The sequence below is a fragment of the Cyprinus carpio genome, chromosome B24 (assembly GCF_018340385.1).
Source record: "Cyprinus carpio isolate SPL01 chromosome B24, ASM1834038v1, whole genome shotgun sequence".
Taxonomy (NCBI): domain Eukaryota; kingdom Metazoa; phylum Chordata; class Actinopteri; order Cypriniformes; family Cyprinidae; genus Cyprinus; species Cyprinus carpio.
Genome location: NC_056620.1, coordinates 24079153 through 24107142, shown reverse-complemented (window position 1 = coordinate 24107142; position 27990 = coordinate 24079153). Strand labels below are relative to the sequence as shown.

The 27990-nt window shown below is 37.6% G+C and overlaps 1 protein-coding gene across 1 annotated transcript; it reads left to right on the top strand.

Moving 5' to 3' along the window:
* Positions 1 to 27781, top strand: LOC109059591 (rho GTPase-activating protein 28-like). The gene is made up of 15 exons (XM_042752239.1): positions 1 to 126; positions 10226 to 10389; positions 10988 to 11208; positions 12923 to 12995; positions 13384 to 13544; positions 13675 to 13932; positions 17085 to 17111; positions 18799 to 18876; positions 19966 to 20125; positions 21027 to 21109; positions 23291 to 23488; positions 23632 to 23766; positions 26039 to 26166; positions 26251 to 26315; positions 27084 to 27781. The coding sequence occupies exons 1-15, from the start codon at positions 32 to 34 to the stop codon at positions 27173 to 27175; spliced, it is 1938 nt and encodes a 645-aa protein (XP_042608173.1). The 5' UTR covers positions 1 to 31; the 3' UTR covers positions 27176 to 27781.
* The last annotated feature ends 209 nt before the right edge of the window (positions 27782 to 27990 follow it).

The following is a 27990-nucleotide window of genomic DNA, read 5'->3' as shown; positions in this document are numbered from 1 at the left end:
CTTTCGGTGATCTGTGTTCGGGATCTGATGGATGATGGATGTGAAGGACTGTGGCGGAGTGGTTCTGACTGCGTTTCATTCATTCAGGATCCACGCAGATGAGCAGAAACACGCAGCAGACAACAGGTCAGACACACACACACACACACACACACACACTCTACCTTTAAACTTTCTTTGATCTCCTCTGATGTTTTATTTTGAATTGTATGTTGTTTTTAGATTGGAGGTGTTTGTAAAGTTTGTAATTTCGTTCTCTTTTGCTCTTATTCAGTTGCATTTCATATTTTCTGATGTATTATTTGTGCTTTAGGTCTCTAGTATGTTTTTATGTGCTCCTATCAGCACTGAGTGAATTGCATCTTTAGGTCGTCTGAGATTGTGCTCTAAACAGTTTGTTTTGTTCAGTGATCAGAGTCTGTCAGATTAATGATTTAGTCTTTCGCTGTACTTCTGTTGTTCTCATGTCTGTTCCTGAACATGTTCTTAAAATCTTCAAATATTTGCTGAGTAAATACAGTATAGTGAGCACATGATCATATTGCTCCCTCACACGTCACTGTAGATACAGTGTTTGCTAAATGAACAAATGCACAGCTCTTTAATTAATTATTAATTCTGTCATTTATCTGAACAGCTACCATGACGAAATCTATGAAAGCCTGTTTCTGCCACCGAATGAAAAGAGTTAACTGCCAGTTTTTATTTATTTGCCACTGAGATATAAAAAAAGAATTCTGAGAAAGAAGTTGAAATTAATAAAAAAATAAAAAATAAAATAAAAAAACGGAATTGCGAGATATAAACTCAGAATTGTGAGAGGTTCATTTATGCAAGATGTAAATTGTGAGGGAAAAAAGTCAGAATTCTGAAATTAAAAGATGCAATGACTTTTTCTATTTATTTATTTATTTGTGTGGCATGCACATGCTTCCATAGAAACCAGGTTGTGTGTGTGCGAGGTGTATCAGTCACTCTACTACTGCTAGTTACTACATAAAAGTGACTCAGTAAAAGTGTTTGTGAAGCCGTGCCAGAGTTAGTTTAGTTCCCAGCATGCATCACTTGACTGTCCTCTAGTGTCTCATCAGATGATGTCATGATCGAGACGTCTCTTCTGTCTTAAAATATTTACATTAGATGGGAGCCAGAGAGATGTTCTGTGATTTATGTGCTGCAGGTTTCTTTTGTTTTGAGCCAGAGAGTGTTGTTATGTGATTTAATATCAGTGTGTGTGTGTCTGCTGCTGCTGCAATCAGGGATGATGTTTGACTCCAGCTTTATAGTGCGCACACACACACACACACACACAGCTGCTGTCTAGAGGTCAGTGGTGTTGTGTTGTATCCAGCTGAGTGACTTAATTCACACAGGCTGAAAGCGCCGTTGTGTGTGTTCTTGCTGAAAGCTCGTTTCTCTCAGTGTTTCGTCTTGTACAAAGGGAAGTCCTGTACTCCTGTGTGTCTCTGTGTGTCTCTGAATGAGTCGTGTGCTGCTGTGCCTGGCACTGGACGTTTGTTTCCACACACACACACACACACACACACACACACACACACACACACACACACACACACACACACACACACACCTGACTAGATTATATCCTGAAACTAAAATGACTTTCATGCCTCATCAAAACCAAAAGAGAACATAAGAAAAGATATTTAGCATAAAGAGAGTGAAGCCTGTATTCAGAAGCATTAACATCCCTTGCATTTTCACAATATTTTCACGACTGTTAAACACGTCTCATGACTGTAACATTTCTGTACATTTGACTTTAGGGGTTTTCTAATTCTCGTTATTCTTAATGGGATAATGCAGCCACAAACCATCAGTTGTCTTGTTTTTTTTTTTTTTTTTTTTTGTTAGCTGTTTTGTTTTCTTTTTTTTTCTTGACATGAAAAAATATATTTTAAAGAATGTTTGGAAGCAAACCGTTTCGGTTTCCATTAAATGGAAAAAACAAAAATACAATGGAAGTCAATTCTGAATGATTTCTGAAGATCATGTGACACTGAAGACTGGAGTAATGATGCTGAAAATACAGCTGCACATCACAGAAATAAATTACAGTTTAACACAGATTCACACAGAAAACAGCTGTTTTAAACTCTATTAATATTTCACATTTTTACTGTATTTTTTAAATAAATAAATGCAGCGCTGGTGAGCAGAAGAGATGTCCTTCATAGAAAATCTTACCGACCCATATACTCTGTTAAAGAAATGCTAACTGATGCTAACAAATAATAATAAATACTGTAACAAATGTAATGCACCCTGTCAGTAAATTTGTTAATGCACTAATAGGACCTTATTTCAAAAATGTAAATTTGTTAATGCACTTCAGTCAGACTTTGCAAAAAGTAAAACAAGCAGCTTTCTGACATGAAGCTATTGATAAGTCTCTAAGGTTGGGTGCTATTTCTGTGACTGATCACTGATCGTGTGACTCACGCAGTGAAGATCAAGATAGTCTTTGGAATGTCTCAGATATTCCTAAGAATACTATTCTCTGTGGAATCTCTGAACTGCTTCATTGAGAAGAGACACGTGAACTCTAGACTGACTCTGTTGAGTTAGCTATAAAAGGCCATAAAGTGGCTGAGGCTGATCTGAGATCAGGAGCGACTGACTTCAATGCTGCCGGACGGCATTCCAGCGGACAGGAAGAACAGCAGAATTCCTGCCAGAAACGCTTCACTCGCGTCCGGACGGCCGTGAGAGCGCACGCTTCAACATGCACAGGTAATCAGAGCAGCTTTACTACGGTAAACCAGCCTTTAGTGCTGTAAATGATGCTGTTTGTGGGTCAGATGAGGAAGAGAGAGCTGGTAAACAGGAGGTTAATGAGGGTTAACGAGGGTTTGACTGATAAGTGTCTGCAGATACTAATGCAGCGATACTGTCATCATCATAAAGTCTGTTTGTGTTTGAAGAAGAGATGGTTAATATTTCATCTCAAAGCTCAGATTAAAACTGAACTGGTTTCATTTGTTGGGTTTTATTTCTTGGCTTTAATTTTAACGTTTGCATTTATAACTGTATCAAAATCCAAAACACAAGCACGTGTTCATGCATTATGATCAATAATAGAAGTGTGAATTTAAGAGTAATACAAAGAAATGAGGAAGAGTTGAGGGGGAAAAAATAGGGTTTTGAGCCAAAAGTTCATGTTTCAATGATAATAAATTCCTTGCTGATAAATTCCATATTTGCTATTTTTATGTTTTTTAATTATTTGGCATTATAAGGTTTATTATATTTTCTAAGTTTGGATGAACTATGAAAATAAGCCAAATTCAGTTAAATGAACATGATCTTTCATGATACTGAAAACTTAAAGATATAGACATATTCCAAATAACTTGAAATGTGTCGAGCTGAAAATACTTAACAGTCCAAATAAATGCATCTTAACAAACAGATAAAGTAGAGTGAAGATATCACATTTTTACAGTGAACTTAAAAAAGTATCACAAACAACTTTTAAAGTTCCTCCTCCTTGCTTTCATAAAGTTATTCCAACTAAACGTTATGAGTTCAAATATCTTTAAATTCGTCAAGTTAAAATACCTAATATTCTACAATAGTGAATGCAACATGCAGTTAAACTGAGTGAAAACATTTTTGTTTTACAGTGTAGTGTAGGTGAAGATTTATATTGCATTATTTGTTACATATAACTCCATATATACAGTAATCTTTGAAGTTCTGTTGTTATATTGTGTATATTGCAAGGTAAAGCTCAAACAAACCAGTTTTGGCGGATCAGAGGAAGTGTTAACACATTAGAGAGTGTGTGTTTGTGTAAATGAATTATTGAAATGCTGCTGCTGTGTGTTAGTTACTCTTTCACACACACACACACACACACACACACACACACACACACACACACACACGCTGCTTTGCATGAACGTGAGGAGCCACATTTGACTGGTAAATCGTACCGTTGGTGTGAAAGACCGTGTTTGGTTGGGAGTTATTGTTTGATGACAGAATCTAAATCATATTTTCTATCTGGATCAGGGTTTTCTCTCGCCTGAACGAGTGTTTGAGCTTCATTAGACGTGTGACTGAATCTAAACAGAAGAATATTTCGAGACATTTGCGCTCATGCAATCTGATCCTCCTGCTCTGTGTGACATGTTATTGTTCTAGTTTCTCTCTGACTGTAAGCTCTGTGTGATCTTGATTAATGACAGCAGATGTGTGTGTGTGTGTGTGTGTGTGGTTGTTTTTTTTTTGGTTTTGTGTGTGTGGCTCATATTTAATAGGAAGTTAATGTTGTGGTATTGATTTCTGTGGGTGTGTTCAGGGTCATATAGAGCATTATATAGCACATGCTTGACACTCAACAGGCTTTTCAATCGCTTGAGCCAAACAGGAAGCTTCAGTGGTAGTGGACTTCCTTTTCTGTAAAAGCACACTCGGTCTGTAACTTAGAGCACACACACTCTTGGACTTCCTTTCCTGTAAAAGCACACTCGGTCTGTAACTTAGAGCACAACTTTTATTCATCAAGGATGCATTAAATTAATGAAAAGTGACAGTGAAGATATTTCTAATGTTAGAAAAGATTTCTATTTCAAATGAATGCTGTTCTTCTGAACTTTCTGTTCATCTGTGAATCCTGAAAAATAAAATGTATCACAGTTTCCACAAAAATATTGAGCAGCACAACAGCTCGAGCCTAACCCTAATGATGCTGAAAACTCAGCTTTGATCACAGAAATAAATTACAGTTTAACAGATATTCACACAGAAAACAGCTGCTTTACATTCTAATAATATTTCCATTTTTTTACTGTATTTTTGATCAAATAAATGCAGCCTCGGTGAGCAGAAGAGACTTCTTTAAGAAAGATAAAAAAAACCCCTCACCACTCCCAAACTTCTGACAGGTTGTGTATGTGAAAAATTATATCACATTCTTAATATAACACATATTTCTAATACCATACATACCGTAATTTCTTTTTTTTGGACGAGAACCATGGTATTATTCTTTAAAATTACCTTGTTATATTATGTAAATTTTAAGGAATATGAGTATGGTAACCCCACATATCACAGGTTATTAGCTGAACTAATAATAGTTCCACTCAGCTGATTTTCAGTGAATCATTATGATTTCATCTTGTTATCTGTGTCCCTGCAGCACAGAAGCAGTCATCAGTAGCACAGGTATATTTGTAGCAATAGACAACAATACATTGTATGAGTCACAATTATACATTTCTCTTTTATGACAAAAATCATTAGGATATTAAGATCATGTTCCATGAAGATATTTAGTAAATGTTCTACCGTAAATATATCAGAACTTAATTTTTGATTAGTAATATGCATTGCTAAGAACTTCATTTGAACAACTTTAAAGATGATTTTCTCAATATTTAGATGTTTTTGCTCCCTCAGATTCCAGATTTTCAAATAGTTGTATCTCAGACAAATATTGTCCTCCTAACAAACCACACATCGATGGAGAGATTATTTATTCAGCTTCAGATGATGCATACATCTCAATTTCAGAAAACTGACCCTTATGACTGGTTTAGTGCTCCAGGGTCAGATATTGATCTGAATGTGGCTGGAGCATGAGGACTGGGTTTAAATGAAGGAGTGTTTGTGGTTTGTGCTGGTTTAGTGTGTTAGTCATCAGTGGACGCTAACCTCTTCATCTGAAGCTCCATTAGCTGGTCAGTCCGGCTGATATGAATCTTTAAAGTCTGTTGATCTGCTGTCTGCAGCTAGTGCTCCGGCTCTTACCCGCTGGAGTGCTGCGATCTGCTGACGAGGTACACAGTGTGTGCGGGGTGTTCAGGGCGGCTTTGGGGTCAGATTCCAGCTGTGCACTGTGTTTTAATCAACATTCCCTTTCTAGTCTGCACCGATCAAAAGTTGAGAAAACTTAAAAGTATAAGGCAACCAGCTTCAGCACCATCTCTTTCTTAGCTTTTTATTACTTGAAGAACCTTCTTTCGCCACAAACAGAAAGGTTCTTCAGATGTTTAAGGTTCTTTGTGGAACCATTTAGACAAAAATGTTCTTCTGTGGCATCGTGAAGCACCTTTATGTTTAAGAGTGCAGTCCTAGTTTGGTTCTGTTGGAATCTGAAAGGTATTTTTAGACTCCAGATGTTTCTCTTTAAGACTTTGGGAGGGAAGCCGCTTGCGTTCCTGATGGATTGAAGCTGGTTTATGCCCGGAGAGTGAAAACAAACCTGTGAGCCAGTATTTCTGCAGGAGACGCTTGGCACAGCTTCTGATGAAGTGTTTTCAGAGATGGAGACGGTGTGATTTGATTGAATGCACTCCCTCTACAGCACCTTCAGGTGTCAGGAGAGTCGTATTTCATGCAAGTTCTGTCAAAGCTTTCTGAAATACGAAGCAAAGTTAAATCGCGTCTTTGCTCCAGCTGTCGATGTTCCTGGAGGAATGAGCTCATGATTTCTCAGGTTCAAGCAGCACATGTTTTGAGTTTAGCTGACCTACATTCATCACGGGGGGCCGCGGGACGTCCAGAACGAAAGACTGTGTGCTAGTGAGAGCTGACCTGATCAGACACTACTCAGGTAAGATAGACACTGAGAAAATGTCCTGTTCTTCATCAGTAGCAAAGTTAATAGCAGAACTTTACAGAGTAGAAAAAAATAGATATACGACCCATTTTAAATCAATAATGTATTTTTGAGTGAGTCACTATATATAGTGAACATGTGGAGTAGGACTTGATTTTTTAGTAATATTTAGATTTTTTTTGTTCTGTTTTCATTGAACTTTTAGGTATTTTTTGAATGATTTTGTTGTTTTTTTCATTTTTAAAAATATGTCTTTAGTTTTTATACATTTTTTATTTTCTAGTTTCATTTATTTTAGTACATCAAAACCCTTTTTACATTGTATTTTATTACTTTTACATTTAATTTAACTTCATACAATGAAAATTTTGTTTTTGAATGTCGACTTTAAATCAAGTGAAAATTCTGCCAGTGGAAAGACAAAAAAGTAACTTTTTAACAGATGATTTTGTGCCTGATACAATCAAAAGTTTTAAATTCTGCCAGTGGAAAGACAAAAAAGTAACTTTTTAACAGATGATTTTGTGCCTGATACAATCAAAAGGATTGAGATGTTTGTTTAAACTAAAGCAGCGGCGTTGGGAATGCTGTTGTGGTCATTATAGCAACATCTGGAAGTGCTTTTCCTAAATTACACACATTTGTGTGTGTCTCGAAGTCTGAATGGACAGAGATGAGCTTAGAGCTGTAAACCGAGAAGACCAGAGGACTGTAACTGTACACGAGGAGCCAGAGAGGAGAGAGAGAAGAGGAGGATGAGAGGAGTAAGAGGAGAAACGAGAGAGAGAGAGGGAGAAAGAGAGAGAGAGAGAGAGAGAGAGAGAGAGAGAGAGAGAGAGAGAGAGAGAGAGAGAGAGGTCAGGACGAGAGATCGGGGGTGGAGAGGGGGTGGAGAAAAAAAACACAGAGACTCCTGATGTCTTTCTGAGCACTGAGAGTACGCATGCTGTATCCATCATGGACAGGACCTAAAGGAGAACAGCCACGCGCTCCTCAAGCTCTCTGGAGATCCTCTGTGTGTTTATGCTGGTCTCTGTGACTCTGTGGATTCATGGAGTTTGTACAGGAGCTGGTTTAGCTCTGCTTTCATTCAGACGTCTGGTGTCTTCTGGAGGCTGATCGTTTGGTTGGATCTGAACACAGCGTGAGTCTGAAGATGCTTCAGCGTCTCGTTTCTAATTCTATTATCAGAATGAGTGCTATCTGGATCATGCCTCAGTGTTCGGTGTCTGCACAATCTGAGAGCTTTCTTAATCATTTGCATGTTTTCTCATGTGTATAAATGGCTTAGTATGGTGATGTTTCAGCGTGGATGTGCATTTGTATCAGCTTTGTGTCTGTGTGTCCTCCAGATCATTCCTTCATGTGTTCAGAGTGACGGAACCAGCAGGTTACCCATCAGGCCGTGCGGTGAACCGCTCTCTGTTTGAAGGAATATTGAAGTTATATTGTTTTGTTTGAGTTTTATGTGAGATTGAGTGAACTTTAGTTGTTTTTCATTTTTTTTTCAATATTTTATGAATTATCAAAGAATTCTGAATTCGGTTTTAAAGTCTTGAAGACTGAATTTCTTATGTTCATTGACTCTTTTAAGTGTATTAATAAATAATAATAAAATAAACAGTTTTATTCACTGAAGATGTCTGAAAAGTTAAGTGCTGTCTTATTTTTTAAATCTTTTATATATTTATATTATTTTATGTAATATAAAAACAATATTCATTTTTGTCAAAGTTTGTAAAATGACCTTAGGTTTTGGAAAGGTGCTATTAAAATAAAATACAATTTTATTATTATTATTATTATTATTATTAAGTAAATGTTTGTGTTTTTGTCAAGCTTTTAATAAATAGAGTTACAGTTCTCCTGGAATATTCCTGGAATGGTTTTATTAATATCAGCTATAATCAGGTCATAAATGTTCCTGCACTGAAGTGTCCCGGAGGTGTGTGTTGACTCGGATCAGACTCGAACACAAACACACATGTGGGGAACCTGTTCTGCTGCGCTCCTGACGTTCCTCGCGCTGATGGAATGCATGAGGAAGTTGTTTTGTGATGACGTGATTGTGATGTTTTCCAGCTGAATATGGTTTCCATCGGAGGCTTGGTGTGTGTAAACCGAGGCAGGGACGTTCAGTTCTTCATGTAACACACTTCAGGCTCCTTCATGTGCAGCGCTGATCGATAACTTCCTCTAAATGACGCAGGTCCACTTCCTTCATCATATCAGCTCCCGTAGCGTATCAATATTTGAGCATGTTCTTCACTGGTCAGTGCTGCCGACTCATTCTCAGAGGAAGATGCTGAAGGAAGGCTTCATGATGTTGTGATGTCATTGCACGATTGCAATGCAAAATTGTGCCACTGCATCAAATCTCAGCAGAAATGTGTCCCTGCAGCACAAAAGCAGTCATAAGTAGCACAGGAATATTTGTAGCAATAGACAACAATGCGGATAGCAGCTCAGTTCAAAAGTTGCTTAATTTAGCAACAAGAGTGATTGGTTGGCAGCAGCGCTGTGTTGAACGAGTTTAGCAGCTGAGTCTCTCACGAGTGAACTTCATTGTCTTTGAACTCTTTTCTCTTCGAGCTGAAAGAGAAACTGTTTCTCTAATACTGTAGTGCCTCACTGAACATGCAGGTGTGTTCTGAATAATGTCTTTAATAGGGTTTCATAATTTGTGAGAGTTGACAGATGAAGAAATCATGTTTCCTCACATGAGATTCTGATGAGATCGTGTGAGAGGCTGAATAACGTTCAGGATTAAACTAGTGCTGGGTGACGTGTGTGTGTGTGTGTGTGTGTGTGTGTGTGTATACAGCGATGACAGTCGCTAGACACTATCAAACACCAGCATTAATATTTTCTGTTATATTTTGTGAAAGTCTTGCTAGTTATCACAACAGCTTTTCATTTTCATCTTTTCTTCTTTATTCCCTAGCTTCTTTTTATTTTCCCTTTTTTGTATTTTCTTCTTTTCCTCGTTTTTCATCTTTCCCCTTTATTCTTCTTTCCCTTTTCTTTTTTCCTTTATCTTTTTCCTCTCTAGTTTTTTCCTTTCATGTTTGTCCTTTTCCCCTTTTATTTTCTCTTTTGTTCTTTCCATATTTTTCTTTTCCATCACTTGATTTTCTTCTTTTCCCTTTTTCCTTCATTTTTTCCTTTTCATTCTTTTTCTTTTTTTCTTTTCATGTTTGTCCTTCTTTTTCTCTTCTGTTTTCTTTTTTTGTTCTTTCCTTATTTTTATTTCCCTCACTTGCTTTTCTTCTTTTCCTTTTCCATTTTTCCTTGTTTTTTCCCTTTTCTTCTTTCTTTTCTTGTTTTTACCTTTTTTCCTTTTCATTTTCCTTCTTTTTCCTTTTTCTTCATTTTCTTTATTTCTTCTTTTGTCTCTTTTTCCATATTTTCATCATTTTTCTCCTTTCTTCTTTTTCCTCTCTGCCTCCTTTTCCTTTTCCCTGAGTCTTCATTGTAAGTCTGGAAGTGTCAATCAGATCGAGTGGGTCATTATTACTGTCCATTCTTCAGTCTGTTCTCTGGTATTGCGTGTGTGTGTGTGTGTGTGTGCAGAGGATCTCAGATGCACCTGATGCAGACACTCATGTGTTCAGTCTCTCTGTGTTTCTGCAGGAAAGCGCAGTATCAGCGGATAGGCAGCATGAGTTTGTCTCCCTCCGCTCCGGAGCGCTGTGTGTCCCGGGACTCTATGGAGGACTACTGGAGTGAGATGAAGAGCATCGAGGAGGAGCGTCAGGGAGGACCGGAGGAGCAGACGGAGCGGAGCAGCATGGATGGTGCGTATGGATCTTCATTCACTCCCTCACTCAAACCTGTATACTTAGAGTTAACATTTCATAATCATCATTAAGGCCTAACGGTCCTTGCACACTGAATATGACATTTTAAAATTTTTTTTCATATTCATCATCCTTTCAAAAAAGTTTCGGAGGCAGTGTGTAAACACGTTTGACAACATGAGGTTGTATTTATTTTTTTAACGTGCAAAACACCTCTCATCTCTTGCAAAATGAAGCACTGCATTCAAAATATCACAAACACATCTCAAAAGCAATTGTGTTGTGTTTTGCAAAAAGTGTTTTATGAAACTAAAAACTGAGTCAAAGTCTGAGAATTAGTGTATGGTTTTGCAGATCTGGTGTGTGCTTCTGCTGTTTGAGTATCAGCTTTCAGAAACTGTGTGACAAGGAGAGATTCTGTGTGTAAGCAGCTGAAAAAACTGTAATATCAGCATTTTACCACTTACTGCAAACGGTGTAAAAATAACTGTGGGTCAGTGCAGCAGAGCTTTGATTTGTCCTAAAGTTTCGGGGTCATTTTGTTGTGTTTTTTGACCAGTTGGGAGTTTCAGTCGGTGTGTGTTTGATGTTTCAGAGGCGGAGCTTGAGGAGGCGTGGCTGCAGGAGGCGGGGCTCTCCACACTGGTGACAGGAACACAGAGCGACGGTCCGGCGGAGGCTCTTCTCTCCACGCTCACGCGCTCACAGGCCGCTATGGTGAAGAAGCGGCTGGATAACTACACGCAGACGCTGCGCAAGAGGAACAGACAGCCCACGAGACACGTGCGAGACGTCTTCTCCACGCCCGACGCCTCGGTGAGCGCAAACCGGTGCTTCATACCGGTTTCAAATCAGGGGCCTGCTGTTCAGAAAGTGTAATCTGGATCAGTGTAATCTGGGGGTGCAATTCCATTTACACAAAAACTACTTCTGATTAGTCCATCTCTGATGATTGTGCCAATGTATTTTACAATCAGTGATGTTCTGATTGTGTTTAGTCCATCTGTGATGTTTGTTGATGTGTTTTTTGTTGTATTAAATGTTGTATTTTTTGGACCAGTTTTAAAGTTTTATTAGATATTTGTTCCTGAAATCCATCCTTCTGCTGGGTTGAGAATAATCAGGTTTCTTTGGATCAAAAGTATCCCAATCTTACCAAAACAACACAAACTGAGGGTTTAATCCAGATCAAAACCAAGACTGATCTGATTTCAGAATCCTTCTGTTCTTTTGAACAACTCATTGTCAAGATTTGATCCAATCCGCTGGCCACAGTCCCATCAGATTACTTTTGAACAGCTGGCCCCAGATGATCATCGGCAGGTCTCTCGCTGGCGTCAGGGTTGCCAGGTTTTCATGACAAAACCCTCCCTATTGATACTCAAAAATAGCCCAATCGAGGGGGTTCCCCTTGTAAAATGTGCATTTAAGGGGCTAAATATCCCATTGTTGTTGTTGATTAATCCCGCGAACATGAAAAATAACCAGTGTTAAAGTAGCACAATTCCGCGGGAAAACTGCAGACTTGGCAACTCTGGTTGTTGTGCAGCTGCTGTTTGTTAGGTGTGTGAATGCATCTAAAAATAAGTGTCCCACTGACAGAGACCTGGACTGCGCAGCGACACATGAGGAAACACCAGACGCGTTTATAATTAGCCTCATGACAGCAGATGAGACTGCAGAAAAATGTGTTTCATTCCTGCTGAGCTGACACACATCTGAGTTTGGATTCTTTCCTCGTAAACGTCAAGATGATGTGATCGACCCTTTTACAAGACTGGGATGATCACCATCCTAAATCCTCAAAAGTTACATATATATATATATATATATGTATATATATATATATATATATATATAAAATATATGTTTTGCCAATTACACTATAATTTGTATTATCACCTTTGCATCAAATTACAGAGAAACCTAGGAAAGTTCAGACTCGTGCGCAGCTGTTCTGACAGCTGAAATATCTGATACTCTGAGTGGATATATGAAGCACAGATTCATGGGACCGAAATAGCCCAACAAATGTCCAGTGTTCAGCAGGACATCGTCTATACAGACATTAATACACACGTATTAACACATGCTGAAATGATTTATATCTGACGTGATGACCTTGATTTGTTTGAATGATTCTAAACTGACTATTGATGAACTGTGTCATCAAAATTATTATATTTGACATGACAACAATAATTATGCTGTTTAAATTTCAATCAGATTTTGCCATTAAAATAAGGACATTTAAGCATTTCAAAAAATAAATAATCTAAAAAACAGTACACAATATTTAAAGACTGTTTTATATTGTTAAATTATATTATTCTACAGTTATATAATTATATAAACAATTATTTTCCACAGTAAATATCGACCTATTGTATTATTAAATATGATTCCAAGTGCTGAGCAGAATGAAATGGTTGATTGCAGTTATTTGCAGCGGTGCGTGCTGATTTTAGTGTTGAACAGAACGTGTGTACCTCATGAATCTGTGTGATGATGTGATTTTCTTCTCTTACAGTCTGAACTCACGCCTCCCATTTCTCCAAACGGACAGATCGCTCTCAGACTGCCGCAGTGGAATACACCTAAAGGTTGCACATCGTTTATAGACGATATATTTACATTAACATGCATTCATTTAGCAGACGCACACAAGAGGAACATCAGAAGCAGTTTATCATAAGAGACAATGTTTACAGTACATGATGGCAAATATAAGCTAGATTAGTGCACAAAAAGAGAAGAAAGAGGTTATTGTTTAAATGGAGTTTTTATGGAAAGTGGCTGTGTTTATGGTTTTGGTTTATAGTAAAAGCAAAATGTATTCAGACACCTTTTAGAACCCACTAGTAAAAAAAACAAAAAATCAATAATTATTTATGTTTTCTGTATGAATTTTTTTTTTTTTGTGTGTTTTTGAGATTTTGTGGAAATATCATAATCGTTGGTGATTAAGGTCATGTTTATATGTGTGTCCAGTTCCTCCTCCGTGTGCAGCGGACACTAACGGCTCCGGCAGCGCTTCAGAGACCATCCTTCTGTCGTTCGACGTGCCGTATTCAGAAGCGGCTCGAGCTCATCGGAAAGGCCGTGAATGCCAAGACTGCAGGAGGATCCGTAAAGACGACAAGGATTCACCGGTGCGTTCACTTGAGATTTAAATTGATATCAGGTCCAAATAAAACAAACGAAACCCTGTCCTTCTGAACACTGGAGAGAATAGATAGATAAGATGCTGCAGTCTAATGCGGTTTGTGGTCTGCTCTTCAGAGATTTCAGATCGTGAGGCCCAGACAGGGCGTGACGCGGGTGAGGGATCTGACGTCTGAGGACATCAAGAAGATCGGCTACATCTCTCTGATCGAGCTGACCACCTTCTACGACTTCCTGGGCATCGAGATGAAGAGGAACCGCGTGGTGCGCAGTAGAGCACGAGGTGCGTGTCGCTCACATCCAGATCTCTCTGATCGAGATCCAGACTCAGAAACTGCATTAAACACCCACAGACAGCAGGATACCATTACTACTGTAAATCATCCAGACTCAGAAATTGTAAATGTCCAAAAACATGGTGTCACCAAGGTGAATGTCCACAACAACCATAGTTTTACCATAGTAAAATGTCCAAAAACATGGTGTCACCAAGGTAAATGTCCATAACAACCATAGTATTACCATAGTAAATGTCCAAAAACATGGTGTCACCAAGGTAAATGTCCATAACAACCATAGTATTACCATAGTAAATGTCCAAAAACATGGTGTCACCAAGGTAAATGTCCATAACAAGCATAGTATTACCATAGTAAATGTCCAAAAACATGGTGTCGCCGCAGTAAATGTCCATAACAACCATAGTATTACCATAGTAAATGTCCAAAAACATGGTGTCGCCAAGGTAAATGTCCACAACAACCATAGTATTACCATAGTAAATGTCCAAAAACATTGTGTCACCAAGGTAAATGTCCATAACAAGCATAGTATTACCATAGTAAATGTCCAAAAACATGGTGTCACCAAGGTAAATGTCCATAACAAGCATAGTAATGTACCAGGTAAATATCCAAAAAAATGGTATTACCATGTCCAAAAACATGGTGTCACCAAGGTAAATGTCCACAAAAACCATAGTATCACCATAGTAAATGTCCAAAAACATGGTGTCACCAAGGTAAATGTCCTACAACAACCATAGTATTACCATAGTAAATGTCCAAAAACATGGTTTCACCAAGGTAAATGTCCACAACAACCATAGTATTACCATAGTAAATGTCCAAAAAAACATGGTGTCACCAAGGGTAAATGTCCACAACAACCATAGTATTACCATAGTAAATGTCCAAAAACATGGTGTTAAATGTCCACAACACCATAACAACCATAGTATTACCATAGTAAATGTCCAAAAACATGGTGTCACCAAGGTAAATGTCCATAACAACCATAGTATTACCATAGTAAATGTCCAAAAACATGGTGTCACCAAGGTAAATGTCCACAACAACCATAGTTTTACCATAGTAAATGTCCAAAAACATGGTGTCACCAAGGTAAATGTCCACAACAACCATAGTATTACCATAGTAAATGTCCAAAAACATGGTGTCGCCAAGGTAAATGTCCACAACAACCATAGTATTACCATAGTAAATGTCCAAAAACATGGTGTCGCCAAGGTAAATGTCCACAACAACCATAGTTTTACCATAGTAAATATCCAAAAACATGGTGTCACCAAGGTAAATGTTAGTAAATATCCAAAAACATGGTGTCACCCATAGTAAATGTCCAAAAACATGGTGTCACCCAAGGTAAATGTCCACAACAACCATAGTATTACCATTGTAAATGTCCAAAAACATGGTGTCACCAAGGTAAATGTCCACAACAAACCATAGTATTACCATAGTAAATGTCCAAAAACATGGTGTCGCCCAGTAAATGTCCACAAACAACCATAGTATTACCATAGTAAATGTCCAAAAACATGGTGTCACCAAGGTAAATGTCCACAACAAGCATAGTATTACCATAGTAAATGTCCAAAAACATGGTGTCACCGCAGTAAATGTCTACAACAACCATAGTATTACCATAGTAAATGTCCAAAAACATGGTGTTTGTATTGTAATAGTAAATGTCCAAAAACATGGTGTTACCTTTGTAATGCCCATAAAACATGGTGTTACCATAGTAAATATTTAAAAAAAAACTGGTATTACTATAGTAAAAAAATATGGTGATCACATAGTAAATGTCCAAAAACATGGTGTCGCCGCAGTAAATGTCCCACAACAACCATAGTATTACCATAGTAAATGTCCAAAAACATGGTGTCACCAAGGTAAATGTCCACAACATAGTACCATAGTAAATTCCAAAAACATGGTGTCCAGGTAGTCCACAACAAATAGTATTCCATAGTAAATGTCCAAAAACATGGTGTCACCAAGGTAAAATGTCCACAACAACCATAGTATTACCATAGTAAATGTCCAAGGATACCATTACTACTGTAAATATAACATGTTGTCGTCGTGTAACCGCAGTAAATGTCTACAACAAGCATAGTGTTGTCGTAGTGGTTGTTGTAAAAAATGGTGTTACTATTGTAATTGTAAATGTCAAAAATAGTGGTGTTATTACCATAGTAAGTCAACACAACAACCATAGTATTACCATAGTAAATGTCCAAAAACAATGGTGTCACCAGGTAAATGTCCAAAAACAAGCAGCATAGTATTACCATAGTAAATGTCCAAAAACATGGTGTCACCAAGGTAAATGTCCATAACAAGCATAGTATTACCATAGTAAATGTCCAAAAACATGGTGTCACCAAGGTTAATGTCTACAACAAGCATAGTATTACCATAGTAAATGTCCAAAAACATGGTGTCACCAAGGTAAATGTCCACAACAACCATAGTATTACCATAGTAAATGTCCAAAAACATGGTGTCACCAAGGTAAATGTCCACAACAACCATAGTATTACCATAGTAAATGTCCAAAAACATGGTGTCGCCGCAGTAAATGTCCACAACAACCATAGTATTACCATAGTATGTCCAAAACCATAGGTGTCACCGCAGTAAATGTCCACAACAACCATGGTGTCACCAGTAGTAAATGTCCAAAAAAACCAAAGTAAATGTCCAGTATTACCATAGTAGTACCATATGTCCAAACATGGTGTCGCCGCCTTTGTAAATGTCCACAACAACCATAGTATTACCATAGTAAAATGCCAAAAAAATGGTGGTATTACATAGTAAATGTCCACAAACAAAAATACCATAGTTAATGTCCACCACAGTCAAATAAATCCATAAACATGCATGTATCATAGTCCAAAAAATAATTGTGTCACCAAGGTAAAACAAAACAACCATAGTATTACCATAGTAAATGTCCAAAATAGTATACAATATAAACATGGGTTTGTCCAAAACGTTTTTATAAAATGTTTTTTTACAATGTTGTATGTGTGCAAAAAAGAGATGTGTTTATTAAAATTGTTTTTGTGCACAACATGGTGTTACCATAGTAAAAGTCTAGAAAGCATGTAAAAGTGTCCATAAAACATAGACAGCATAGTATATTCGGCGTAAATGTCAACTACGTAAATGTGCCAGGAAAACGACCACAACAACCATAGTATTCCATAGTAAATGTCCAAAAACATGGTTTTCAAGAAGGTACTGTACGTATCATATCTTTCCTTCTTTGTCACCAAGGTTCCACAAAAACCATATTACAACCCATAGTAAATGTCCAAAAACATGGAATGTTGTGTAGATCACCGTAGTAAATTGCGACAAAAACATGGCTTTTCATAGGAAATGTTCCCAGTCAGCATGCTGTCACAGTCACCACCAGCTCAGATGTCTACAAAAAGCGTCCCTCCGCATTACCATAGTAAATGTCCAAAAACGGCGCGCTAAATGTCCACAACAGTATCCTCCACAACAAGCATTACCACCCCACGGCCACCACGGTCGTCTCCGTTACAGAGGATTTCCAAAAAAACAAAGGTATTACCGTAAATGTGGTCAGAAGTGCTAGGTGTCACCAAGGTAAATGTCCAGGACGGAACCAGGTTTGTAAATTTACAACGCCTGCGTTGACCTCTGTCACCATAGTGGTAAATGATGGAAAACGTGCGTTATTGTTGTCACATGGAGAGAGGATTTACTGAGGAAACACATAGGATTACAGAGAGCAGGATGTCCAAATAGATGGTTTAACCCTCAGATAAATTCCAGTAGTACATAGTTGCAACACCATCCATAGTATTAGTAAATGTCCAAAAACATGGAGTCGCCAAGGTAATGACAACAAGATCACCATAGTAAATGTCCCAGTATTACCAAATGTCCCAAAAACAATGGTGGTCACCATAAAGTATAGTATTAAATAGTAAATGTCCAAAAAACATGGTGTCACCAAGGTAAATGTCTACAACCAACCATAGTCTGACGCTCTAGTAAATATCCAAAAACCATGATAAAGACTCTGGAGTCTCACAACATACCTCTGTATTACCAGAAAAAACAACAGCACACAGACGGCGTTCATGCAGTAAATGTTCACAAAACCATGTTTACCATAGTAATGTGCACAAAAACAAAGCCATACTTCAAACAATGTCTGTGGACTTACCACGGTACATGTTCAAAAAAACATGGTTTTTGCATAGGATTTTTCATGGGAACAGTTGTCTTAGTGTAAGTAGTTGTTTCTGTAGTTGATTTGTGTTATGAGTGTAAATTTCCAGACAACATGTGTGGACTTACCACGGCGGATATGATTTCAACAAAAAATCCAGAAAACATGGTGTTACCATAGTAAATATCCAAAAAACATGGTATTACCATGGTAAATATCCTGAAAACATTGTGCTGGAGTACTAAATTTTTCACAAAACATGGTGTTTGCCATAGTAAATTTCCAGAAAACATTGGTATTACCATAGTGTTTTTCACAAAACATGGAATGTACTAAAAAAATCTACCACGGTACATGTGAAAAAAAAAACATGGTGTTGCATAAGGTCCAGAGAAAAACATCCATTACCATAGTAAATGTCCAAAAAACATGGTGTTACCATAGTAAATATCCCAAAAATATGGTGTTACCATAGTAAATATCTGTAAAACATGATGTTACTGTAGTATATTTCCAGATAACATGGTGTTAACATAGTAAATGTCCAGAAACCACAGTGTTACCATAGAAAGTGTCCAGAAAACATGGTGTTGCCAAAGAAAACATCCAGAAAACACAGTTCTACCATAGTAAATGTCCAGAAAGCTATACTAATACCCAGCATGTATGCTTGTGTATCTCATGTGTTGCTGATGTCGACTGTGTTCCTGCTTTCAGTTACTGTCTAAACTGGAGCAGACGGGCTTACAGACGGAGGGGATTCTCAGGGTTCCAGGATCAGCGTCCAGAGTGAAGGTAAATGATCAGCTTCAATCCCACAGTCCTCGGCGTTATTCATCCATGAGTGAAGAGCAGCAGCTCAGGATGAGAGAAATGAAGTTAGAAAGTCGAATCACACTTGTATTCTTCAAGACATGCTGCCACTTTAAGAGAGTGAACATGATGTCGAGAGCATCTGAATATGCCACATTTGCTCCAGATTCACATCTGAATTAGGGGTGTGCAGTATGACGATTTTTGCTTTTCACAAGGTGTGGTCCCCAACGGTAATGTCAGTGCCAACTTGAAAAGTTTTTACAAAGTTTGGATGAAATCCAGTCAAGAGTGCCTCCTTCACAAAGTCAGAGATGTTAGAGATGTGCAGTTTCTCTAAATTCATCTCGGTACAGGCCAGCTTTGGGTTGATAGAGAGGGTAGTCGCATATTTATTTAGAAGACACTGCACGCCTTCTGGATCGCAATTTAGCACTACATCAACACTCTTTACTATTTCCATGGTCTGGGAGGAAACCCGGGACTGACACTTACCCAGCCGCTCCGTTATAACTTTGCGCAACGATGGGTGAAGTGTATGTTTCACACGCATCCAGAAAGTGCTTTACGTGTTACGTGCTCTTTCAGAACAGTCATCGAATCCTAGAAGTCTTTCCTTCTCTGTGTACCTGCTTCGTCCACCAGAACAGTATAAACCCATTTTCTCTCTCTTCTAAGTTTTTCTCTGATATTTTATTGGACGGTGAAGGGTTGTTGTTCAGATCTTTGCTGCATGAATTTCTTTCTTGAAAACTGTTCTTATATCCATGTCAACTTTAAAAGGCTGCCAGCTCAAAATTAAATAAAATGAAAAGTTGAGAGAGAAACAGATGTGTGCAGCTCTTAAAGAGACAGTACTAAACATGCAGCCGACTGTCATTAAAGGGAGAGTTCACCCTAAAATGTAATTTCTGTCATTATTTACTCACTCGCATGTTGTCCCAAACCTGTATTCATTTCTTTCCTGTGCTGAACACAAAAGAAGATATTTTGAAGAATGTTGGTAACCAAACAGTTGCTGGTCACGTTGAAAAGCTTAGTGACGTTGGTTTCTGTGTTTGTCGTCCTCAGCATCTGCGTCAGGAGCTGGAGCTGAAGTTCTACGAGGATCGTTTCGACTGGGATCAGGTGCGTCAGAACGACGCGGCGGGTTTACTGAAGATGTTCATCCGCGAGCTGCCCAATCCTCTGCTGACCCAGCAGCACCTGCCGGCGTTCACAGCCGCTCAGAGTGAGTCTGGACACCAGATCGCCGTCTCTCCACTAGCTGGGTTTACATGCAAAGTGGCGAATTTCAAGGAATAGATCACCCAAAAATTAAAATTCAGTCATTAATTACTCACCCTCATGTCGTTCCAAACCCGTAAGACCCTTCGGTCATCTTCAGAACACAAATTAAGATATTTTTTATGAAAATTTCTGACCCTCCCATAAACAGCAAGGGTACTATGGAGGGTCAGAGAGCTCACGGATTCCATCATAAATATCTTAATTTGTGTTCTGAAGATGACCGAAGGGTCTTACGGGTTTGGAACGACATGAGGGTGAGTAATTAATGACTGAATTTAAATTTTTGGGTGAACTATCCCTTTAACTTGTGTGCTAAATTGAAATATCGCATAAAACATTTGCGAATAAGCACCGTTTCTATTTTTCGATCCGAAGATAAGAATAAAATCTCTTTTTTGTAAACTGGCACTATATATTACTAAAAAAAGAAGAAGAAGCCACTGAATATAATAATTTTCATATATAATGAATGACTTGCACCTCAGAGAGAGCAGACGAATCACAATAAATGCAGTCAATGCTTTGGGAGGTGGATGCTGCTGTTTGGGAACACAGTTTTTTAAGACAATTATAGAGAAATACTTTGATGACAGACTCTGCTCAGGCCTTTCAGAACGACCAAAACAACATTTAATAGATGCTGTGAACGAGATCAGTCCACTATTGGTCCCACAGCGCAAAGTGATTTTTTGCATTTCGCAAATTAAGGGATTTTTATTTGAAATTTTGAGTTTCAGTCATTGGTTTCTGATGTGATTCTTCAAAATGCACGTAAAAGCAGGGAGATGGAATCAAAGCTACTGAGTGTTCAGCGTCTGGTCTCTCCTCTGTCTGTCTGTCAGGTATCTCATCACCCAAACATCAGATTCAAGCTCTTCATCTTCTCATCATGCTGCTTCCTGAAGCCAACAGAGACACACTGAAGGTCTGTTCATCTCTTCATCACGCTCACAAACGCTTCCTGAACATGTTGTCATGCACAGAACTAAATAACTATACTTTAAGGCAGCAGTTCTTAAGCTCCTTGGCCCCTCAGTGTCAAAGACAATATCTGAACACCCTCAAAGATATTTAAAACTTTTTATTTAAAGAAAGGAGGAGTGGCGATATATTACAAAAATACATAAAATAATTATAAATAATTAGAATAATTAAATCCCATACTTCCAGCAACTGATTATTATTATTATTATTATATTTTATTATTTATTATATCATTATTATTATTATTATTATTATTATTATTATTATTATTATATTTAACTAAAACTCACCCCCCCCCCAAAAAAAAAAAAAAAAATTCAATGAAATTAAATATAAAAAATATAAAAAAAAATATATTGACACGTGAAAAAAAAGCTGAAAAAATGACAAAATTAATGAAATTAACTTGATTGGAATTAATGATACTGAAACACTGGTTCACCATTTTTACTTTTTTTAATGACTGAAATGTAATTTAGTGACATTTTAAGTTTATGATTTACAGGTTTTTTTTTTAATTACTTTTCGCGCACAAATAGCAATTCAGACTCAATAAAATATAGAGCTTGACAAAATGTGTGTATATAATTTATATTATGTTGTATACAGTTTATCTACATCCTGGTTCTCAAATGAAGCTGTGTTAGTCTATTTAAACCTTATTTTGTCTTACATATTTAAGTCATTTTAAGTCATATTTTGGCCCCCTTGGAAGTGTGCTGAGGGCCCCTAGTGGCTCCCGGACCCCTGCTAGAGGTTTGTGATGAGGGCCCCTAGTGGATAATGGAAACATTTTGGAGAAATGATTCTTTAGTGTCATTTTTTTAATTAGATTTGATATTTGCTGAAGTTTTATTATAAAAATAAAAAAAAAAAAAAAAAAAAAAAAATTTACTGACCCTAAACTTTTGAATGATAGTAATAAGCACTAATGATGAAAATTCAGCTTTGATCACAGGAATAAATTATGTTTTACAATATATTCACATAGTAAACACTTATTTTAAATTGTAATAATATTTCACTATTTTACTGTTTTTTTTTTTACTGCATTTTTGATCAAATAAATTCAGCCTTGATGTAAATCTGACAAAACCTCTGGGAATGTCGTCTAAAAATGCAGGTGTTTTCTGTGTGTTAGTGTTAACTAGTGTTAGATAGTTGAGTAAAGTGTGTTTGTGTGGGTGAAGTATTGGTGTTCTCAGGTGAAGCTGATGAACCGGTCGCACAGGCCGCATTAATCTGTGATGACACACAGAGGTTTGACGTCATGCGTTCAGCGCCCATATTCTCATGTGGAGATTCAGCGCTGACTCAGTTTAATCTCTGTGCTGAAATCAGCAGCGCTTACTCTGGAGCTCAAACAGCAGAGCCAGCAACGCCAAGGTCACGGGTTCGACTCCCAGGGAACAAATAAACTTCACATGCAATGCGTGTGGCATGAATGCATGTAAATGTGACCCTTTCCAGTGAAGTCACGTGGAACTTTCTGTTTGGAGTTTGTCAGATTTTACTCTCTTAGAATATAAACCCCCAGGTAAAAAAAGTGCACTTCTATAATGTGCCTAACGTGCTCTATTTCCACGCACTTGAGTGTACTAGTGTATTAAAGATGGGTTCAAGTGGTTACTAAATACATTTTTTAAATAAAGAGGTAGTATGTTAAAAGCACATTTTAGATCATCTTCTTGATGTCCCAAAATAGCAAAGTTGAGTACACTTAAGTTTATCTTAAAAAGTACTAAAGAATCATTTTTAGTATGTTAAGTACAAAACTAGTGCGCGAAAGAGAGCACTTTAAAGGGTTAGTTCACCCCAAAATGAAAATTCTGTCATTAATTACTCACCTCATGTCGTTCCAAACCCGTAAGAACACAGATTAAGATGTTTCTGATGAAATCCGAGAGCTCTCTGACCCTCCATAGACAGCAATGCAACTGCAATGTTCCCAGGTCACATAGTAACATAGTAAGGACATCGTTAAAACAGCAAATAAAGGCGAATTAACCCTTTAAGTACATTATGGAATTGTACTTTTTTTTTGTTTTGTGACCTGGTCCAGTTCTTGGGTCGTTGGAGGGTGATGTTTGCTGCTTGTTCACTGTACACTGTTTGTTCTCAGGCTCTCCTGGAGTTCCTCAGAAAGGTGGTGGCGTACGAGGAGAAGAACCGCATGAGTCTGTGGAACGTCTCTATGATCGTCGCGCCGAACCTCTTCACGTTCCGCGGGAAGAACGCCAAGCAGGAGGAGATGCAGGGAGCGGTCGCCGCGGCCCAGCTCGTGCGTCTCCTCATTACCCATCAGGACCTGCTGTGGACGGTGAGCACCAGTGACCTCATCAGCTGCGCTCATGAATATTAATGAGGTGTCGCAGCTGATTGGCTGAGATTGATGAACAGGTGCAGGTGATGCTCAGATCGTTAAGAGTGCTTGTTACTGATGTCTGCTCTTCATATCCGCAGGTCCCGTGTTTTCTGATCTCCCACGTCAGGAAAATGAACGAAGCCGCCATGGGCAAGAAAACACCGGCTTCAGAGAAGAGCAAGCGCAGGCTCCTGAAGAGATGGAGCATGGAGAAGGACCGCGAGCGCAGTGAAGTGAGTGCTCATGGGATTGAAGAGGTTAAAATAAAATCAATCCAAAATAAAAACGAGTTCGCTTACATTTCATGTGACCACTGACCCATCAAAGTTTATTGAAATATCAATTATATAAATATTCAAGTAAATATTTGAGCTCAAATGGGTTCAGCTGATGAAAATGTTTGGGAATCCCTGGTGTTTTAAAATTATGGTAACAATATTACGCATAATATTTTTTAAGGCTTGAATTTTAATGGAATCTACCTGAATAAATCAAGTGAAATCTCCTAAATTATTTAATCGATGACACAATGAATTTAATATAATTAGTGAAATGTGCTCAGTTGATTCTCAGAAGTCTGTGATTTTGAGTAAGGCCTGTTTGTATTTGACTTTGAGTTATTCTGTACAATTAAAAGACTGTATACAGTAGGAAAATACTTGATAAATACTGGAAAATGCTTCTTTGAACATGGCATAATGCCTCATAGGAGAAGTATCCATAACCATAAGCTCTGCTCTTCTGCACAATAACAACGACAGGAACTTCAGCGTAACACAAACGCTTTCAAATGTCAACATTAATAGATGTTTCCCTTCACTCAAAAACACATAATATAGCACTTAATTTCAATATTTACTCTCCATTTACTATATTTAAGATGGACTGTAGCTACAGTATTCTTCCGCCACAGATTCAAACGCACCGTTAAACGCGTTCTGATTTGAGAAATGCGAGAACACCATACAGAGTTGGGGACATACTTTCACTGTTTCACTGTATATCTCTAGATTTTGGAGCCTCATTACTTGCGAAATTAACACCATTCTTCAGATAAAATTGAAAAAAGATCCTGGTCTTTTTCTTCTGGGGCTTCCATCCAAGAGACAGGCAATGACACTTACACTGGATGCAACAGGATACAAACTGTGAGATAAACTACTACTTGTGGCAAGGAAATGCATCCTTATTAGATGGATCAATGACACTCCCCCCTATGTGACTCAGTGGTATAAAGAGATTTTTGCAGTTTTGAGAGACTGGCTGCGGTGCATAGGGGTAATGCACAGAACTTTTATAACCTATGGTCTCCGTTTATAGATCACCTGCCTTTAGATGTGAGAAAAATAGTCATATGTGCCAATTAGGGCTCTCTGGGGTCTGGCGCCCCTCCTCTACTTACAAAGAATGGTCTGGGTTCTTTTGTGTTCTGATGTTCTTTTCAGTTTCAAATGACATGTATCAGTCTCCACTTTAGGCTGGAATCTTTTGATGATAGATTTATGTACGGGAAATATTTTAATGTGCCTTTCTGTAGGTTTTGATTGTTAAACTTTGTGTCTAACCTCTTTATGTCACTAAAAACTTTGTGTCACCAACATTATTATTTATAATTGGTATTATTTTTATTTCTATTATTGCTACTGTAGTCCATTTATCTTTTTATTTATTATTTTGAATATGTTTATGCATGTATCTTATCATTTATGCACTATCTTTTTTTTTTCTTTTTTTTTTGCTTTGGAGGTATTTTTGTAGTTTATTTGAAGCCAAACCAATACTTTGAAGATCTTCTGTTAAGGTATTTCTATTTCCCTCGGGAAGAAACATTGTACATGCTAACACTGAATAAACATGTCAAAAAAAAAAAAAAAAAAAAAAAAAAAAAAAAAAACAAAGAATTCCGAGAACACACAAGGTCTCCAGACCTCCAGTTTTTTAAAAGTTCAACTTTTGACTTAAACTCTGTTTTTAGAACGCGAGACGCTGGAAAAGACGCGAGCGCAACGCTCAAACGCATCCGTTTAGCACGCGTTTACATAGAAAAATTCACTTCACATAAAGTCACTTTAGAAGCAGCTACGACGCCTTGGGCTTCTCGATGTACAGTATTAAAGAGTATTATTGAGAAGAGAGTTATGAGAGAGAGTGTGTTGTTATTCTCCAGGTTTAAGTCGTTAATTCACGGTGAAAATCACTTCACGCTGTTTGCGGAGGAAATGTCGTTTCATTCGGTCAACGGTTAAAAAGTGGTGCGTAATTTGATTCAGCGTATCCACGGCGACAGTTGAGGTGGACTTTTAATAATTAAATTGGAATTAAACAATAAAATAGTTTTAAATAATTTCAGTAACAGTTGTGAGTAACAGAGTGACTCACACGCGCCTCCTCCTGGCGTAACAACGGCGTCGCGCTACAAACGCACGCTGCCAGCGGAGTGATACAAATTGTGAAAAATCTCTGATTAATTAACTGTATAAAATAAAACCTGTCTGTTTTCTCCAGGTCACAGACCTTCGCGACGGCGTCATCAGAGTTCACGCGCCGCTCCACGCCAAGGTTTCCATGGCGATTCAACTGAACGCCGAGATGAAGGCCAGAGACATAACAGCGCGCTTCGACGGCGAGAACGGGTGAGCGAACGAACGAACGAACGAACGAACGCATGCAGCGGTCACGTGACTGAACCGATGTTAACCGATGATTGTCGATTACAGGCGCGGGTCACGCAGCGCCAGTCGAAGACAGAGACAGTATCTGTTCGAGATCGGAGGAAACATCGGTGAGTTCAACATTGTTATTAATAATAATAATAATAATAATAATAATTAGTTCAGCTGAATTGTTTTTATCTAATTGTGTTCTTAAATCTAACAGCTGACAGCTTTTCAACCGAATCCATTAAATACCTTTCTGTCAAAGTTATCTGACGTTATCAAGATCAGTTTTTTCTGACAGTTCCTCTCATATTTTATTACCATTTTCTAAACTGTAGCGAATAAACTGTTATATAATGTGAGAAATGTTGAAGTGTCCAAATAAATTTTGGTTTGAGTGTATAATTGCTATTTGTGATTAAAAAGTAATTAAAAAATCCTGGTAATAAAAGATAAACCGTGAACCAGTGTTATTTTAGTGTTTTTGAGACATGCTCTTTTTGATGTTTTGAATTAGTTTATATTTAATTTAATTTTCATTTTTATAAGTTGAAGTTATGACAAAAATGTTGAAATTGACAAACAGTCAAAATAATTGGCAAGAAGAAACTGACACGTTCATCAATAATTGACATAAAAAATAGATTATCACTTTAAAAGTCAAAATTATAAAAAAAAAATTACAATTATGATGTCATTTGATTTAATATATATATAATTTTGATTTTAAAGTCAGTTTCAAATTTTTGTCATATTTGACCTCATAATTATGACGTTTAAAGTTGAATTATGGAATAAATTTGATGTCAGATGAATATTGTCTGACTGAATATTAATATCCTTTTAAACACACAGCACATATTAATCTTTAGTTTTTATTCTGTTGTCTGTAGGCGAGCGCTGCCTGGATCCAGACGCACATTTACTGGACGTTTACCGTGTTAACCCTCACTGTGAATGGGTGTTAAAGTCCTGGGCGTCCTGAGGGCGCATGTTTACTGCAGATGATCAGAGGTCAGGGGTCAAACATCCGCCGCTGCGGTTCAATGCTGGTCATTGAGTTTTTTTGGTGCCAAAACTGTGTGACCGTCTGATCAGAAGCCCTCTTCAGGACGCTTTACACCACTAGCCAGTGTGAAAAAAGAGCATGTACATAATATTTATACCACTAATTTATCCGCTGTATGATAATGATTTTGTATTGTTTGTAAACGCTGCATGTTTGTGATGAAGCCATGTGAACCTAAACACTCAGACCCTCGCTGAACCTGAAGAACACGAGCGCCGCATATTTCACCCTCAAATCACAAGAAATGAAGATTATAGAGCCGTTTATTTCCATGAAAAAAATGTTTTGACCCAAAATCTCATTATTGTGATGAATTACTGAACTGGGGATTGTGTTGTTGTTGTTCCTTTAATTTTATTGATTTAATGTATTAAGTTTATTTTTTATTGTAAAACTGACTATTACAGAATTGAGAAACGTCGAGAATACTGAGCATAAATGCTCTGATGTATTATATAAATAATTATATATATACACTGTATGTATGTGTGTACATGTATATACTGACTATATATATATACAGTACAGGTCAAAAGTTTGGAAACATTACTATTTTTAATGTTTTTGAAAGAAGTTTCTTCTGCTCATCAAGCCTGCATTTATTTGATCAAAAATACAGAAAAAAACAGTAATATTGTGAAATATTATTACAATTTAAAATAATGTGTTTTCTATTTGATTATACTTTAAATTATCATTTATTTCTGTGATGCGAAGCTGAATTTTTAGGA